Source organism: Platichthys flesus, chromosome 12 (genome assembly GCF_949316205.1).
Source record: "Platichthys flesus chromosome 12, fPlaFle2.1, whole genome shotgun sequence".
NCBI classification, from domain to species: domain Eukaryota; kingdom Metazoa; phylum Chordata; class Actinopteri; order Pleuronectiformes; family Pleuronectidae; genus Platichthys; species Platichthys flesus.
This window is the reverse complement of record NC_084956.1, coordinates 20530388-20549923: the sequence shown is the minus strand read 5'-3', so window position 1 is coordinate 20549923 and position 19536 is coordinate 20530388. Positions and strand designations below refer to the sequence as shown.

Here is a 19536-nt window from a genome sequence, read left to right as displayed (position 1 = left end):
AAGCCTTTTTACGACATATTTTTGCGGAGATAAGTGGAAATACAAGTAATAACAGATCGATTGAAAACACTTATTGAGTCGGACAAATAAACATAAAGATGAGACCGAGATATCATAAAAATAAAGACAAGAGAATTAATGAGGAGAGATAATAGAAAATCTATATCACAATAAAATTGAAGGCAATGATAGTAATAGGAACGACTCAAAACTACCTCTATATATATGCAGGAAATAAATCGACATGTGTCAAGAGCTCGCTGCACAGCTCAATTTATAATTAACACACTTTTAATTTGGAACATCCTCAGGATGACTGCACTCCTAAAGATGTTGACACCTATTTTATGTATGAGTCTCCCTTGGGAATGCGACGTACTGATTGATCATCAGTGACCGCGGATCTACACGGATCAGCCACATTGTCTCATATGGTAACTGCAGGTTGTGGCTGATTGGTGTAGAGCTGTGGCTGATTTTGAAAGAGTTCATTCAAGCCCATGAGAAATGTAATAAATAATATGTATTTCCAACAGTTTCCATGAATCCATGGCTCACAAAGTAAAAAAAAAAAAAAAAACTGATCAATGTATTGACAATGTGTCGTACAGCTGGTTTCTTGAATTCGCAATTGGAATAACTATAGCTTCATGCTTAACAACTCTTAAAAGACACTATCCTCTCAAGACCTGTTTTTTAATAGTGTACTGATTAAATGTGTGTTTTTAAAAGCAGAGAGGACCCAGGCCTAAGTTATATCTTTAGACTTTGTAAAAATTGTCATATAGTGAAAAGTCTAAAAGCCAAAAAGGATGTTTTTCATACCTGAACTCATATGAATTGAATTGAATTGAATGTTAATTTGAATAATATTTGATTAAAAACATTTAAAAAATCACCTGTTTCAAGTCCTACAGCGTGACGTTTATTTTATTAATGTCCAGTGGCAGATTTTTCTGTCCCAGGGGCCACAAAGGGGCAACAGATCTACACAGACGGGCCGATTTTATGTCGGCCCGTCCACGCACAATTCCTGATTCAGTTTAACAGGCACATGTCATTACTCCCTTTGTGAGAGCTCTATGGCTTTGAGCAGAGCTGCATATACATCAAATTGTTCCTTGCTCAATAATATTCTGTATCTAAAAATGTTTAGAAAATGGAAAGTTAAAACACTGTCATAGGATTTTAAGTATTGTTAATAAGTAATCTAATCATTTAAAGAAAAGATTATTGACAGGAAAGGGGCACCTAAAGGGCCAATAGATTTCAGACCGGGCCACCCTGGACCTTCCCCTGAATTGATCTCCCATTGGGCTTCGAACAGACCCAAAGAACAGGGTGTGACAGATGTTGATTCAATGTGCCCCACCACCTCTTAAGTGTTTTCTTTTACAGTCATTTGAAATGTGCCCACAATGAATCAATAGTGACAATTGCAGGAATATGTCATTTGCACTGAATGTGAACTGATGTTGTCAAACATAAAAATTCTTTATTAACCAAAATAATACTTTTTATGTTTGGTGCTAAAAAAGCCATTAAGAACTTTAACAGCAAACAAACTGTCACACCTGAACACATCACTTTTGCCCAAGTTGGACTTTAATGGACTTTAAAACACATTTAAAACATAATTTCCCCATATGGTGAGTCCTTGAAGCAGAAATAGAGTTAAACCTTTAGTGAGGATGTGCACAAGGCATCCACCTGAACAATGAGCATATGTAGTGATAAACCTGCGAGGCTCGTCAGTCTTCTCTGGACTGACACCAGCCTCCATATATATCTGTGGGTGATGCCAGAGGGGATGTTCTTCAAGTCTTAATACTGCAGGTGGAGCTGGAGCAGGTACTTCTTTATAGCTGTAACGGGTATGACCCACACTATGACGGGAAAAAAAAGACATTGTAATAGTTAGAAATGTATCATAATGTGGGTTACAGAGAAAAGGAGGAACAGAGCTATTATACCATGAGCTCGAAACAATAATCTGACAAATAAATGACTCCCTGAACTTAGATGTAAAAAATAACCTTATGCGGTTTAGTTTTGCATTAAATAGTAATACAACGGAACTCATACTTACTGCAGTGACATTATGTGGGTGAACATACCACGATAGATCCCTGCACTCAGTAATGTTTTCCTACAACAGAGAGAAAGAATCATTACCATATATATTTGGACGCATATCATCGACTGTGAAAGGAATAGAACTTGCAAAAACCAGACGACAACCACGGACAAACATAATCTTGATGCTCAAGAAACGTAGAACTGTACTTCATTCATTCAACTTGGAGAGAAAAATAATAATCAATAGAAGTGTTCTGTGATGTAACTTAGATAATAAGATCTTTTCAATCAACATTTGCTGTCTGGCATACAAACAGCAACAGGAGTAGCAAACACTGAACTTTAATAATGTTCTAGTTTAATATATTAAGGAATTGTAACCTTAAGCAAACTTGGTCAGTGTATTATTACAGCTGATTGCTTTAAAACATTAATCAATTACAATATCAACCTGCCATCAATGTGAATATTTACTTTTATCTCTCACCTTGGATCACAGAAGCTGACTTTGCTGACAGTGACTTGGATCTGGGGTCTGGTGCGTCCTGCGCCCAGGCCACGCCGGCTGCCTGAGCTTGATTACTTCTGGGTTCAAGACCTCGAAATGGTGTCAAATGGCTTCAAAACCGCAGCTCACAAAGAAATGGATAAGCTCACAGTGGTCTGTCACGGTTACATACCATCACAATTGTTAAGCAAGTTAACAATGACTGCAGAGATTCAGGGTCTTCTTGCAATGCATGCTGGTTTAAGTTTTGTGGTACTAAGAATTATTTGACAAATGTATTAGACCCAGCAGGTAGACAAGCAAGACCTGCAGGTTTGTGCTTCAAAACATGAAACCAAAAACTGAGGAAATGCAACACAATTTCATATCTAAACATGGTTTGTAAAAGAGAGAAAAGAAAAGAGGAAGGCCAAAAAATAGTTTTTACTAAAATTAAACTAAGCTCTATAGATTCAGTCAGGCAATTGGTGCCCCCCTACCATTCATAAGGCACTTATGTGATGATTGATAGGGAGAATCATCTGCAGCCAAAGTCAAATTGAAGCCTCATTTAATTCTTTATCTGAATTAGTTCAGATCAAACACGTGAGCTGAACTGATCTTAATGTTTTTTAAAGAACATTATCATCATGAAGAGCCTGTGGTGTCCGAATAAAGAACCTGTTCCCATTCTGATGAAGAATGAACCCCCAGTACACAATGTACACCCATCTAAGAGAAAGTGAGAGGGAGTGATGGATAGACAGGCAGGGGGTGGAAAGGAAGTACGTGAAAAGAGACATCAGTGTGTGTGAGAGTAAGTGAGAGTGAGTGAGCAGCTGAGGTCATTTATATAACCACAGTGATGAAACATCCATAATTTAGCCTTTTGAAAGTGTGAACAAGACTGAGCTCCTTTAGCGAGACAACAGGGTACATGGAAAACCATTTACTGTGGGGGGAGGGGGGTCATGAAAAGATCGCCCCACTCAAATAATGACTTTGACTATAACGTCTTCCAGCCTTATTTAAACTATTCTTTTTATTTTTTACCCTCTTTCCATCTTGTGACCCCCTCATTTCCTTTATGAACTATGGGACTATTGAAATCACTTTGTAAATGGCTCTAAAAGGTGCTTGAAGAATAAAATCTACTTTGATTAGGATAATCACCTCGGGGGGCTGAGAATGACAGGTGTGCACATTGAAACGGAACAGTGAAAGGTAGAGGATTTCATGTTCTAACACTCTGCTCCCCACTTTACCAAAAAATCTCTCTCCCATTATGAGCCGTGGGGAGAAAAGGGCCCATCATTCTCATCAGCATCGCTGCCATGGCGGGCAATGTGCCCACCATCCTTTAGTATGTGATGGAGCCACTTCTTGAGAGCACTCCCTACCTCACCATGGTAACAGACCACTAGCTCAGCCGGGGGGTGTGTTTTATAATCAGCCTGAACCCCTTAGCCCAGAGTGTACACACACACACACACACACACACACACACACACACACACACACACTTGTATAGACATACTGTATATATATAGGTCTTCCAGTGTTTTCAATGAATACAGTGACCTCATTCAGCAGCGGGGGGCTGTCACATTAAGGACTTGGCCGCCAACACAAGGGCTAAAATATCTCAGTCGATTAAGCCCTGGACTGACTCTAAAACCAATAACCCAAATACGATTTTACTTAAACACATGTGGAGATGCTTTTTGATTTTTGTTTTCCCACTGGTTAAAATGCTGTATCACATGTTTTTTACATCCTGTCAATAATACAAATTCAGTGGTTTTGATCTCCAAAGTGTTGCTACAGCCATAAACCAAAGAGATATGTTAATTTAACCCACTTTTTCCCAAAACACAACTAGGGCATGAAATGAAGTTTGCCCACTCCCCTGTGTGTGATTGTTGGAGTCCAGAAGGAGGGGACATTAGCCCAGTTAGTGACTCCAGTCATTGGCTCCTGGTAGGAAGATGCATTATGTAGAGGCAAGTGAGGAAGAGTGACACACAATTACTTAAAACTAGATATGCTTATTTACAGGGGATAACATAATTAGTATGTCCTATCCTTATCAATTGAACAATTCATATATTACATTACATTCTTTTGTTGGTGTTTTGCTGCAAATCCAAACATTATTTATGAATTTGCAAATGGAGCCAGTGCAGCAGGAAAAAAATAAACTGCATTTCAACAATTCTGAGAGTGAGACCAATCAACAGACCGAGAAGGGAGATTGTTTGGTTTTAAGTTCATCAAAACAAAGCTGGATAAGAGCATAAGCTGAAATACTAACAGAGCAAAGTGAGCAACTACCCTGTGCCACAGAGCCTGAAACTGCTTCACTGCATTCATCTGGACAATGCATATTCCTACAGTTTGAATTATATCACATTACCATGAAAGAAAGTGACATTTAAGATTAAATATGTAATAATTCCTCATTAAAAATAAAACGACTAGCCCTATGTTATAGACTTGTGTACTTACATTATGCAAAGTGTTAAAACCAAGAGAAATGTCCCACTGTTGGAATTAGTCACTCATAATGAATCTCAATTGTTCATTGAAGTTTGCTGTGTAAAGTGAATGAGACTTTAATACATTACCTCATCTGAGTCACTGCTTCACAACATCATTAAAGGCTGCCTTTTGTTATTGTTTTGAATTAGAGACCCCCATTGCCGTTTAGGCCATTTTTTTCCCACATAGCCAACTATAGTGTCTGGGTCTTTGGGCTTATAATGATACTGTCATGTATATAGTCATCTGTGTGTGCTGGACTGGAACATTTGGCAACTTCAGGGCACATAAACAATGTAGGCTACTGAGGACCTGAGGTGCTGGGTGGCCCTCGGGGGGACAACAAGGGGGACATTTATCCCCCTTTAAGGTTAATGCAGCTTTGTTTATAGCAATTCCACTCATAGCTGGATATTTTTTTTTTTTTTTTTTTTTTAGAATTATTTTTTGGCATTTTTATGCTTTTATTGATAGTGCAGAGAGAGACAGAGTTGAAATGGGGCAGAGAGGGGAGTGACATGCAGAAACGACCGCGGGCTGGAATCGAACCCGGGTCCGCTGCTGGCCTAGGCCCATGGGGGGGACGCCCTACCAACTGAGCTAAGGGCGCCCCCATAGCTGGATATTTTTAAAAGCCACTCATGTAACGAAAAGATTGGGGGTTGACCTTATAGTAGAATCTGTGAGTCCCAGTCACTGTCCGTCCTCTCCTCTCCTCTCCCTCCCGCTGTTTCCTCTCTCTCCACTATCACCATCAATTAAAGACAAAAAAGGCCCAAAAATACTCTTCTCAGGTAAATAAGGCTTAATTTCTTCTTTCCATATTTCCTCTTCTGATGGCTGCATCTATAAGGTGCTGTCATCCTAAGGGTTTTACAGTTTTCCTCTCAATAACTCATTGAAATTCACACAATGGCAGCAAGCTACCGTGCAAGGTGTTATATTCTGTCTCTTGGGAGCCGTTCGGGTCTCAGTGTCTTTCCCAAGTTCACTTCGACATAAAGACGGAGGGAAACAGCAGATCAGAACCACTTCATGGGTCGCAGCCTCCTTCTGTTTTGGTCAGTCGCCTATGTTAGGCACAACAGAACCAAACTCTGCTTCACAGCCAACACATTGTAAGGAATGACAGGGAAGAGTCTGGTTAAACCTTTGTCCTGTCTTCTTCTGCTCATCCTACACCATGTTCTAATACAGCCAGACTCACAATTGATATCCTCTTACAGAGACATTTTTTCTCCTGTTGTTAGACACCTGAATAGATTCACAATAATGATTTTAACTGTGGGCCATAGAGACGTTGTGCTAACAAGGCAGTGACAATAAGTCCATCACACAAACCAATATGTTATGATCATTAAGTTATCTGACAAGATGAACAAAAATAAAGCTTGAATGGTTTCATCCTATGGTTGTTTTATTTTTACAGTCAAACTGAAGAAACATTATACTACATAGTTCCAACAAGTTCCGAGCTGATTGTTTGACGTCAGCTTCAGACCTACAGTGTTTGGATCAAACAGGATGAAAGAAATATTAAAAGAACTACAAAGCTTAGCCTTTGATGTGCCAGATATTAAATAAAGAAGGTTTTATTCTTCAAATATATTTGATTATGCATATCATCTGCTGCTCTGTATATAATAATTTCTGTGACTTTTCTCATGAGCAGATGTGTCATTTCAGTAAATATAAGTACCAGACTGGACAGAGATCAGAGCCACTGCCAAAATGTAGTGTGTTTCAAGATGTAGCTACTGCAGTCATTACTTAAAAGCTTAGTTTCGGGATTTGAGAATCACGCATTTTCACATTCATTCAACTTAGTGTGGACGTAGCAAACATTTTTGATGATTGTTTTGTAGGACCGTGCATTTCCCATATTACATATCTCCCTTCTCTCTTGAGCAAAGAAGCCAGAAGCCTTCTCTCCTCCTGTCTTATTGTTGAGAGATACTATGCTGCTTCCAAGACTCACTATGAACACTGTTGCTCCAATAACACTTGAGAGGACAATGTGAATGGAAGCCCATTCAGGGCCATATCAGAGCCATTACAGGAGAGGACTGATCTGGGAGTGCCACGGACGTGCAACAAACAGGACGCTCCATCAATAAAAGTTTTTGAAATTGATTCAGTCGTTCCTGAACAGATCTAATTTTGGCAGGAGGGAACATCTCTCAGATGTTTTTTTTACCCTCAAGGGCCACAGCAATCATCCAGCTGGACTTAAGGCAGATAAATATATCGTGTTTTTATGAGACAAAGAGAAGCTTTCTTTACGATATTAGATGTAAAAGAAAAGCTTATTTTAAACTGATTTCTGTTTTTGCAAACGTGAGGCCAAAAAAAACTGTGAACCAACCCCACTTTTTTTTTACATTAATTCCAGCGTAGCCTGTTAAAGTGAATCAAACTGAACAGGAACACAGAAGCACAGGGAGAGAGTCTCATTGACAGCTGCAAAGTAAAGTAACCGTAAATCATGGAGTTACAGATGAAGGGGTTTTTAAGTGCTGAAGGCATACTGCCACGTATTTGACTTATTGATTATGTGTGAAATCCCATCCACTGGCAAGGTGCGTACATTGGTTATTTATAGCAGGGCGTTCACCCTCATTCACTCCCATGCTGCGGCCAGGAATTTCTGATCAATGCTATATCCACAAGCTCTGTCTTCTGTCAGCACTGCCCGCTTTAGCTGTCGTCCGATACAACACAGCCTTGTGTTGGGAAAACATGGGGGGGGGTCGCATAGTACAAATTTATGGTGAAACCCTGAAACAACCCTGCCATACTCTACTCTGTGGTGTTCAGGATTTCCTGGCGGTCATAGTGGAACAAGACACTAGCATGTGCTCAAAATGTCACAGGTTTGAATCCAGCTTGTGACCTTTGTTGAATGTCATATCTCTGGTGCGTTTAATCGTTCCAGTTTTTTTGCTGCTGTGTTCTTCAGTAAAGCACAAATGTCATGTGTGCAGGAGATAAAGAACATGTGACAAGTTTGTCCTCTTAACTGACAGTTTGGTAATTGACACCATTGTTAAACTAATAGGAATAATAAATCCTGCAAGTGGTTATGTCACAATAAGATTGTTTTCAGCCATTCAGGGCAATAACATAGCCCGGTTGAAGTTGGTTGTATCCACTATACTGGAAAACTGAGGTCTCTGTAATTGCAATCACTGACACTGTGTCATAATAGATACAACATAACTAAGTACTAACTAAGGGGCCAAACACAGTGCTAGCCCCAGCTGCAAGCTAACAACAGCATTAGATTAGATTAGATTAGATTTCTTTATTTATCCACACAATGGGGAAATTCACTTGTTACAGCAGTAATAGAAAAACAGAATTAAAGTTCCAGTGTCGAAGCACTGTAAAAAAAAAAAAGTACACTTCTAAAACTACTGATCATGTCACAAGTTATTCAGTGTCTAATCTAATCCATTGTCATTAAACTCTGTTATTGCCCTTCCACTGTTGTTTAGTAGTTATGTAGTTATATAAATAACATAAGTATTCATTTGAATGAGAAATAAATCAACAGAGAGCCTCATGATTTAGTTGGTCACATTAAAGCATGCATATGGAATTTACTCGGGATGGCTGTGATTCAGAGGGTTGGACTGGTCGACCACTGACCAGAAGATCGACGGTTCGATCCAAGTCTTCCCCTTCCGTATTCTGAAGTGTCCTTCGGCAAGACACTGAATCACAAATTGCCCCGTGCCATTTTCATGGAAAAAGTGCTGCCCATAGATTAACTGTGTGAATGTTTATGTGAATGGGTGATTGTTAAAACTGTCAGTTTTACATTTTACATGCAGATTGTAAACTGTGGCAGTGTCACATTTCACACATAACATTTGCTTCCATGATAAATGTCCTCTATGGCTCTTGCGTCTTAGGAGAAATGTCCCATTCAGTCATTTATTATTGGGTATCTGCCAATACAAATAACTGGACTGATCAATACAAATTTTGACTAAATGTTGATGTATGTATCTAACAGTCTGAAATACCTGCTGTGCACGATTTAATTCATGATACCTTGTTTTCACAAGTCACTTGATTAGAGAGAATTACAACTTAGTCCTAGTTCATGAAACCTGTTTATAAGCTTCAGTGTTGATATGAATGAACCAGGAGGATTCAGCAGAAAGGGAGGGTGTATCTCTCTGCTGCATTTCAGTACAGATCAAAATGAAATCCACATCTAACAGATTTAAAGGATTAGGTTTTCTCTGCTACTGCACGGTAACAAATAAAGGTAGAAACCTGCTACTACCACCGGTGTGAAGTTGAGATAACGTAATGTGGCTATAAGACTTTATTGAATTTAAGGGGACTGTTGGGCCTTGGAGGTATTTGCTCTGAGTGCCAATCTAGTATTGATCTGTCATTACATTGCTCATGAAATTAACTAGTTGGTGACAGTATACCTGTTGACATTCACACTTGCATATGCACTGGAGAGCCTGGCTGTGGTGAAGGAGAGCAGTGGGTCAAACATATGGACAGAAATGGTCAGAAATGGGTGTTATTTAGCAAATTGGAGAAGAGGGGTACAATGATTTCTGCATAATTTGAGGTATTCATAAACTGCATTTTCCAGAGCACTCGCAAATGCCAAGCAAATTGAACAAATGTCAAAATATTTTACCCCAGCCTGGACAAATATAACATTTGTATAGTTAGATCTTTAACATGTAATTTAACGTAAGACAGACTTTTCAGCATTTGATTGGAGTTTCTCTAGTTTTAATTTAAAGGCAGCTGCTCATTTGATGGCCCACTAATGTCATTAACTCCACAATGGTTTCATCAGCCATTACAGTTATTTTGTTTAATTTTTGGTTTGTACAGATTTCCCTTTCACAAATTGCACTATGAATTTCCATAACTTATTTCTTGCAATTGATTAATCCTAACTAAATCTATAATTATGGCAAGAAAGCTTGGTTCAGGGTGAAATTAAGGTCTGGTAATGTATTTTAAAATTAAATGATATTCAAATTAAAATTGTCCTAAAAGTCAGAAGTGTTTACTTTCCATGTTTGGGAAACATAATCAACCATTATTATATATTCCAGCATATGACTGGACTGCAGTCACTTACATGTTAGACAATGCATCTGAAGCCATTAAAGACATATTAACTGACAAATATCAAACCATGCACCCCTTAAAATGTTATACTTTACATAACCTGCAAATTATCTACTATCAATGTAGAAATGTTATTACAACTTATAATACTGAACTTCTTTGAATCACATTACCAAAAACGTGAAACATTTGAGTATTTTAAAATGTGGACAGATCTTCATCAAAGTTACATATACACACAGAAACACAACTAATGACACACACGTTGTATTGGTCTGGTTTACAGTGAGTAAATCACTTAAACTTTCACAGTGTGGGTTGGAAAAAGAATGTAAGCCTCTGCTACTGACATCAACAATGGCTAATTGGAGTCAGGGGGCTCGTCGCTGAAATAAGCTTGGCGGGTTTTTGTAACTCTCAAAAAAAGAGATCTTAAAAGACTCAGGAAAAAGTAATCTGAGAGATATTGGATATTATTCATCAGTCTACAATTAGACCATTTCTCCGAGAGGACAGGGATACAAGAATGCAGTTGTGGGATGTGAAAAGGTATATTTACTAATTCACTGTACTTTAGTACATTTTCCATGTATCTGTACTTTACTTAAGTAGATTTATTTGCAGATACTTTTCACTTTTACTCCAATACATATATCAGCAAATATCTGTACATTCGACTCCACTACTTCTTTATAATTGTTATTATTTCACTAATCAATATCAGAGCAGGCAGGTAGACATAAACCCCTTCTCCTTCAACAAGAGCAAAGTGCAGTGTAAATAACGTGCTTTACGAACACGTAGATGACGCCACTGAGCAGTATGGAGGCGTGTTACTTCAATTGTATTCGATTTGGCTGCAACACTGTTTACCCCTGAGACTACAACTTGTTTTGTGAACTCAAGCCCTTCACCCACCCCTCCATCGTCATAGTGGTGAGTAGATAATGAGGGAATTTCGTTTTTTGGTGAACTATCCTTCTGTTCATGAGTCTGCCTCACAGGAGCATTGTGATTCTGAGTTGCTCTGTTGCCTCTTGGGCTGTGCAGTTCAAAACAAAGTCCCAACTTTAACAAGGTACCTTCCATGATAATGTCAGGGGGGTTGTCTGTCGGCTGAATCTCAGTAGAAGCTGGAGGGTTCAGCAGAACCATGATGCTACACCTCAAAGTAAACTTGCTACGAAGGAAATCCACCATTAGGAGTCAGGTCCGGGTCAGAGCTCAGACCTTAACCCAGGCGAGATTCTGTGGAATGAACTTCAGAGAGTCCTCTACACCATGAAAACGCTGAAGCCGCTCTGTGGGAAGAATGATCCAAAATTCCTCCTGAACACTGAGCAGCTCGGATCTACACGTACAAGACGGTTATTTGAAGTTTTTGCTTCCAAATGAGGCTCAGCTACTTATTAAGAGTTTCATTCCTTCTATTTTTTTTTTCTTCAATGTTTTATGATTTATCATTGTTTGTGTTATTAGTTTAAGCACATTGTGTTTGTCTACACTTGTGATTTGTATCAATCGATCAATAAATTGAATTTGTATAGCCCATATTCACAAATCACAATCTCTCTTAAAGAGTATATCAAGTGTTGACATCACCTGTCCTTAACCCTCAACAAGAGTAAGGAAGACTACCTAAACAAAACATTTTGAAGAGGGGGAAAAGAACGTAGAAACATCAGAGTGAGCCCCAGGATGGAGAGGAGTGCAATAGATGCAGGAGAGTTACAAACTAGACAATTCCAGCAAACATTTTCCAGTCACAGTATCAGGCAGACTACCAAATTATTCTATGGCCGGTGGGTTATTATTTTGGTGTTTGGTAGAGGGGTGGTCATGTCTTACCCAGGCCCAGCAGGTCCACAGCTGGCTCTGTACTTTTCTTAGGACTGGCTCTGCACTCTGTCTGCTGAGAGGCACAAAGACAAAGAGAGAAAGAACAGAAATTTGTTAGTCGTAACTTCCAATTCGCTCTGGCTGACTTCTCTAAGCTCGTAATGTCGTGTTATTATTGATACTTGCAATTATGTGTAAGGATTAGACCAGTCAATTACAATATGGACATTACAATTCAATATTGACCTTTAATAAACAGAAAGTGTCATCTACTGGCCTTAAAAAATTTGCCTAGCTTTATTTCAGGTAGGCTACAAAGTCAAGCTTAGCCACAGTCAAGTATATGTTAGGTGACCGCAGCAGATCTTCGAACCAGCACGCATGATCAGAACCCCTCCTTAGAATTTTAATAGACAAAGCTTATATTGTGCACCTTATCTAAGCTGCTTTACCTCCTACTCTTCCAAGCCACTGTGTAACCTATCTCCACCCAAACATCTCCTTTTCATATGGAATCTGACCAAATCATTGTCATGTGATGTCATTGATGCTGCTCTGTTCTGTGCCTAAGTCTTTCAACTGCTGCTCTCCCTCCCTCACTTACCATAAAGGCTCATGAAAGGCTAGGGAGTCTTTCTACCTTAGGCTTTCCAAGTGTGCACGTGGAAGAGCAGGAAAGCCCCACAACAGAGCCATAGACTTCAGTCTGTAAACCAATTATGGATGTCACTGATCATGATGAGTTTTTGTCTCATATGTTGTTATTTACCCCCCAAAAAACAGAAAGTCACCCTGCATTAAAAAGTAAAAGTTTCTATTGTTTATTGAGATGTTTTTTTAAGTGGCTCTTTTGAGTATTGGACCACTAGTCATGAGCTGTATTGTTTTGATGGCCAAGGGACCCTGATAAGTGAAGATCTTTTCTCTTAATAAAACACATTACTGCTGATAGATTTATACAACCCCACTGAATGACAGTTGGATGTTGTTATGTGCCAAAAAGCATAAAAGGGCACAAACAAAAAGTCAGGGGAAGGAGAACTGCTAGATGATGGAAATACAGACGGTAAAGGAGGTACTAAGTGATTTTTCTTGGCTGTAAACACAACACTTATTTGCAGTATTATCACCTTAATAATTCTTCATGGTGAATGCAAAAAAACAGAAGACATCCAAAGCAACGTTAGCATTTATGTCCAGCAATGTTTCTGCCCACCCCGTGAATACCACTCAAACATTCAGTCTCCTTTTAGCACCGCTTGGGTCTCCACCAACTGAAATAACTGTTAAGGCTGCTGAATGTTCCATCACGGTCTCCAGTGACTCACATGCTTATTGTATCGCTCTCTGTGCTGTGCAGATAGCGCACAGTAAGTACATCAGAGCATTGCATTGGAAATAATGTATCTGCTGCTGTTCTTTATGGAGTTAATGAGAGCGGTGCAAATGAACTGAATAGAAAACAAGGAAGTGGTGCATTTGTTACTATAAGCAACACCTTTCAAAACACAGACTTTTTTAGTTATAGACAATATTGATTAGTGCACCTTTTATAAAGAAGGATGCAAATGTGAACATAACACAAAGATATTACAAGTTTCCTCATTCTGTATTTAAGGGGGTATATGCCATAACTTAAAATTTGCAGAAATCTATTCCATTAGTAAGAATCAAAAGAAATACAAAAAATTCCAGACTAAACAGATATTTGAGGAAGGTTTCTGGAGGTTTGGAAATAGGCAGTAGAGAGAGTAAATACACATTCGTATACTTGTGAGTAAAGCAAAGGAACAGTAAAGGTAAACAAATGTAGTTAGAGGACCTCATCTAAATTCTTTCCTTACAATAAACCAATTAGCCAACACACAGAAAATCTGTTGACGACACAATAGATAATTACTTAATCTTTTCAGTCATATATTGAGTAAAAATACCAAAGACAAGCTGGTTACACCTTTCAGTTGATTGTCAGTGGTTAACCTACCTGGTAATATTGTTTATAATAAGCAATCGTTCAAATTGAGTTTTTAAATGAACTGCGAAGAGGAGAGTAGAATGAAAAATAGGAAGTGTGGAAAGGAAAAAAACAACAAATTAAAAGACAGATAGGAAGAGAAAGAGGCAGAGATTAAAAGTCAAAGGGTACCAGAATGAGGCAGGCGTATAAAGAGGGGAGGACGGTAGGAGATAGATGTTAGAGGGAAAAATGTGGTGAGGGAGAGGGAGTATAAAAGGTTAGCACGTGGGCCATGAGAGATCTACAACGCTGGTAACAAACCCAATTTCCCCCCAACAAAAGATCGATGGGCCACATTAGATTCAATGTCGTTCCAATCCAAACCAATGAAAACAATTACCATGTCCACACCTAATCAAGAATGCATTGGCTCCGAATTGATGTGTGTGGAGACTGCAGCAAAGCTTGAACAGCAGCGGTCTGTGTACTGCAGCAGAAGGTAGGTGGGTGTCGTGCCTTCAAATAGACCAACAGTGAAGTGCAGGGAAAGAAATAACACAGGGGACTATTCCACTTTTGCTTTTTGTCATATATATGTATAAAATATGTAAAAGTATCCCCATGAGACAAAAAGCTCATTAGTCATTAGTCTGCTCTGAATGTCTTTTTTCACTTCTGTGACAAGATGATTTCAACCAGTGACATGTCTTTATTCAGTCATTCCACAGTACAATTTACCTGAGTTGCATAATACTCCTGCATACAAACAGTGCAGGTTTACTATACATTAGTTTGGTGACAACAGGATAACATTGTATTAGCAACGATAGCTTATGTGGATCATGATATCTGTTAATAAATAGGTATGGGACATAATATTTACCAAACAGTTTGGTTGGTAATCTTTGTTCATGCCGATGTTAGTGATGTTCTGTCTCAAATTCAGGTTCCAACATGGACAGTTAGCTTTCAGAATCATCACACTGGTAAGAGGATGAGGTTGTGCTCACAGTCACAGTGTGTGTGGCACCTCAGTCAGAGTTTGTGTGCAGCCAATCAGACCAAAGAAGGCTTTGAAGGAGGCCTCTAATGAAGACCTTAGCTAGAGCCTGAGTTTCAGTCAGCGGCTGGACTGAGGGGTTGCGCTTCAGGAACTTTTTTAGAACTGTGAATAATAAGTTCCCCTGTAAAACTACAGAACTGGAAATGAGCATAATAGGTCACATTTAAGAAATCACAGGGAATGATTTCAAAGATAAAAGCAGGGTTAAGATAAAGAAAAGGAAAAAAACGCACTTAGTGGGATACTATTATATAATTTAAAGCCACTTACCCCAAGTAATTGACCATTTATAGCAAATTATTGACTTAATAGCATTGATTACTCAGCTGGTAGGGAACAGCTAGTCAAAACAGGTCCATCTGAGGAGGGCTGTTTTAGACAGGGTAAAGAGAGTGCTGTTTTAAATGATCCTTGTGGTATTTTGACCAAAAAGTGTTACAGACATTTCATCAAGACCCCAAGGAACCATATCAACTGTGGTAAAATGGGCATACGATGGGTCTGTTAAGTCTTATATTGCTGAGGTTCCTTGCTGATGTTGGATTAGGACCCAAATGGTCTAAAAATATAATTTTTTTGACCATTTGAGAAATTCTGTCTAATGTGGATCCATCGCATTACGTGTCTGGGAAACAATAAAAAGAAAGAAAAAACTGGTCAAATCTGAACCTGAAGCTCTCCTAACAAAAGCCAATATCTCCGGTGAGACGATTGGCAGGGAGAAAGCAACACAAACAAAAAAGAGACTGCTATGCTTGCCTATACGATTTTCAACATTTCAGATTATATGAAGCATTACACAATTCAGATAACATAGCCTTTCAATGCTGCAACCCACATAGCTGTTGTGACACAGAATGAACTAACTAGAAAACCATAAATGTCACTGTGCACAAGAAGCCTCAATATGTTCAGAGGGATTCAGATCGACATGCTGGAAGGAATAAGTCTGAAAACCGATAGACAAGGTGAGTTTCACTGCCGAAAAACTGGTTTTGGTTCATCCTCGTAATTAGTTATCCAGGTTGACACCAAGTGATGAGGCTGACATATGGCCAGTGACAGATTGTGATTGACTGTCAGTTTCTGTTGTGTTTCAAGAGAAAGACAGTGGAATTGGAATGGAGGCGAGCAATCAATAACCGACCTCCCCACCACCACCACCACCACCACGTGAACAGTCTTTGGCAATGACAGAGATGCCAGTTGGAATGAAAAGCACTGAGCAAACCAAACCCTCTGATGACAGCTGTCACATCAGATTGCTGTCAAATACACAGCAGAAACCAGCCATCGGCTGACGGCTGTTACGTTGAATGTCTGGGTCTCCTTTAAGTTCCTCCCTCTAGTACTCAACAGCGTCTGCTGACGCCAGGACAAGACAAGTGACAGTGACAAGTGAAGTACTGCTAAGGCCCATCAACCCTCAATGGTAAACTGCTGTCTTGATTAACGATAATTTACATTGCCAGAGCCGTTATTGAATTAGTATAAGCTAGTGCAGTGTCCACTCTAAACATATCTCTTCAGAATGGACTGTTTTTCTAGGCCTGGTGTAATTCTCAGTGTTTCCCCCACGTTCACTGAATTTTCTCCGCCGCTGCAATAAAAATCCTCCTCCTAATTTTTTTTTTTTTTTACGTAGCTCCTTTTAGAAAATATACAGCGCGTAACGTCAATTGCGCAGCACGCGGCACATCGTCACGTAACCAACATCAAAGAAGAGGCTACCCTACACGGATGCAAAGTAAAGCCTGAAACATGCTTCTGCGACTGCGTCTGCGTCTTTTCACGCCGCTGTGGCGCAAGACTCGTTTTCATTCATGCTTCCCCAACCGTTGCGCGTCTAACAAAGCAATTCCGCGCCAGAACACTAGGCGGAGTAATGCTTTTTGTCGAGACGACCTTAGAGACGCCTTCTTTCTTCTTCGTCGATTGTTTATTTACATAGCCACTGCGGCTCCTCGTAGCCTTTTTCTGGCGGACAAATCCGCCAGTCAGTGACAGGTTATACAAGTGATCATACCATCGGATATCTTCTGCCAAGTGCTCTTCTGTTTGGTCCATATTCGTTCTTCTAAATCTACCGTGATTTCTGCCGGTATTATGGGGCATGAAACCGGAAATGCAGCTCCAGAAGGGATGTAGAGCAGACCAATCACAGCCTTGCGGGCTGAGTGAGCTTGCGGAGCTTTGCCGTAAATTTTAGAAAAGGGGGTCGACACCCGTCAGCACGTAAGGAGGGATACATAAGCACGTAAGGGACCCGGAAGGGCTCTTGCGCTTACTGGCCCGTGAAAACGCAGAAGCATGTTTCAGGCTTTAGGCCAATGTATGCTTCTCCGTTTTGACGGACACGGACAGAGAGGACCGCCTTCTCCAACGTGGAACGCCCTCTCCGTGCCTCTCCGCGGCTCCTCGGAGAGCTTTTCGTGCAGCTCTCATTTTTCTAACTACACGTCGAAATGGCGGAGAGCCCACGGATAGCCCTTGGCTGTGATTGGTCCGCTAACGCCAGCATTTCGGAATGGAAACTTCCTGTTCCATTCCCTACATCACAATAAACCAAAATCACAACTACGACTCTATGATTAATGTGACAAGTGTGTTAAGCCAGCGGCGTTGTCCGGCTGACGGTGGCTGGTTAGAGCACTTACGGCATGTGTGTACGGTCACATACTGTTATAACGAACTTTCATAACGAGGCTAGCGGGCTAACCACCATGCTAACTGCGGTAGGAACAGCGCAAAAACCCGCTGACTTTAATCCCACGGCTCATGACACTGTTTCTCAAACACCGTCAGGTTAGAAGCAAACACTTTAGATCGATACTAACTAAAGGTAGTAGTTAGTATCGGGTGTCCCTGCTGACTGTGTGTGGAAGCTGGGGGGAAGCTAGCTGCCTCCGTGTAGCTTCAAGCTGTTGCAGCTGTTGAATTAGAAACGCAGTTTGGAAACAAGACCGGGGAACCGCTGCGTTAAGACACGATAACATAAGCATTATGACCCGCTGGGTGTCACTTTATTCAGCAAAAACTGTCGCGTCATCAACATCCTTTTTCTGTTAGCTGCCATCGTTCACTGTGTGTGAGGAGCCGGGAGGACGTAAATAAACCAGCGTGGACTTCTTCTATATACCTCATGAGGTAGGCTAGTCTAAGCTCGACTTCAGTTGCGCCATCTACTGTTCTGGCGGTGAATTGTTTTCACAACAAAAAGGCTCGTAGAACTATAAATCAAAAAGGGTCCGTCCGCTCCGTCCGTGTGTGTGTGTGGGTGTTGTCGCTCTTTTTGGGATCACTCATAGCCTTTACAGGAGCTTATATCCAGTCAGGAATTTATAGCCTAGGTATTTTCGGGAACTTTGAAAAATGAATCCATACTGTTAGATCCGATGTTGTTCTTTATTGCCATATAAAATACGTTTTCATCGCGTATTTTAGTTAGGGATTTATGCTAATCGCCTGTAAGCATGTGGTCATTAGCATAAATGCAGGGAAAAAACCTAAGGACTTCTTAAAAGATCATGAATAGTTTCTATTATGTATAACTTATATTTATTTTCTCATCACTTTTTGACGCCCAAGACTAAGAAGAAGTGTTTTAAGCAATAACAAGCTTAATCAATTTGCCTAACCCACCACCAAATTCCCCTACAGAAGAGCACTGGAGCTCTTCTTTAAAAAGCCAAGGAGAATTAAATGCTCGCAGGCTGGATGTAGCCTTTGTGGATGAGCAAAAACTACACAGTTCTCCGTCTGTTGTCCTCTTTTGTTGTCTTCTTCTGTTGCCATAAATCGTCAACTTGATCTGCATGTTAGGCAAGTTTGTTCGATAAAAGTACAAATTATTTAATTAAATAAATGTAAAAGGTGACACGTTTGAATTGATTTTGTCATCTGTCTTTATCAGATACACTGATAAGGAAGGGCAGCTGTTTAGCCAGTTCTTGGACCTGATTATACTTGCGTTGTGGCATTTTTTGTTTAAATATTACTATACAAAAATATAAAAATCTGTAAATGAAGACACAAAAGGCAAAGTTACAACACCAATAATCCCATCTACAGTAATACACAGGACTGTTTGAATAGGATTTAAGTGCATATTCTCCTCTCAAAGTGCATCAGATTCATGCATTCCAATGTAAAGGGTACAAAAAATGTTCATGCCCCCGGACCCCCCTAGAGGGCTCGGGGACCACACCACCGCTGCTGAAAAAAATCCTGCGGGAAACACTGATTCTGGTTGCAGCATTCTTTCTGAAATTGTAAGTGTTACCCGCAGTAGCGAGTAAAGACCGTCTCCTGGAGAGTGGAGACCACAGACCCCTAAAGCTGAATCACCGCTGCTGCACAAAGAGCGTTTCACCTCTTTATTCAAAGTTGAGTGAAGCTCCACTTGGTACCAAATAATATGTCATCATGAACACGCTGTTGAAAATGTCACTT

General features: G+C 40.0%; 1 protein-coding gene across 2 annotated transcripts in view; it reads right to left on the bottom strand.

Moving 5' to 3' along the window:
• The window catches only part of LOC133966513 (stromal membrane-associated protein 1-like), a 98546-nt gene that overhangs the window by 19713 nt on the left and 59297 nt on the right, over positions 1–19536 (bottom strand). For both annotated transcript variants that reach the window (XM_062401481.1, XM_062401482.1), the window contains exon 5: positions 12074–12137. In XM_062401481.1, the coding sequence (XP_062257465.1) occupies positions 12074–12137 (64 nt within the window). The remainder of the gene's footprint in view (positions 1–12073; positions 12138–19536) is intronic.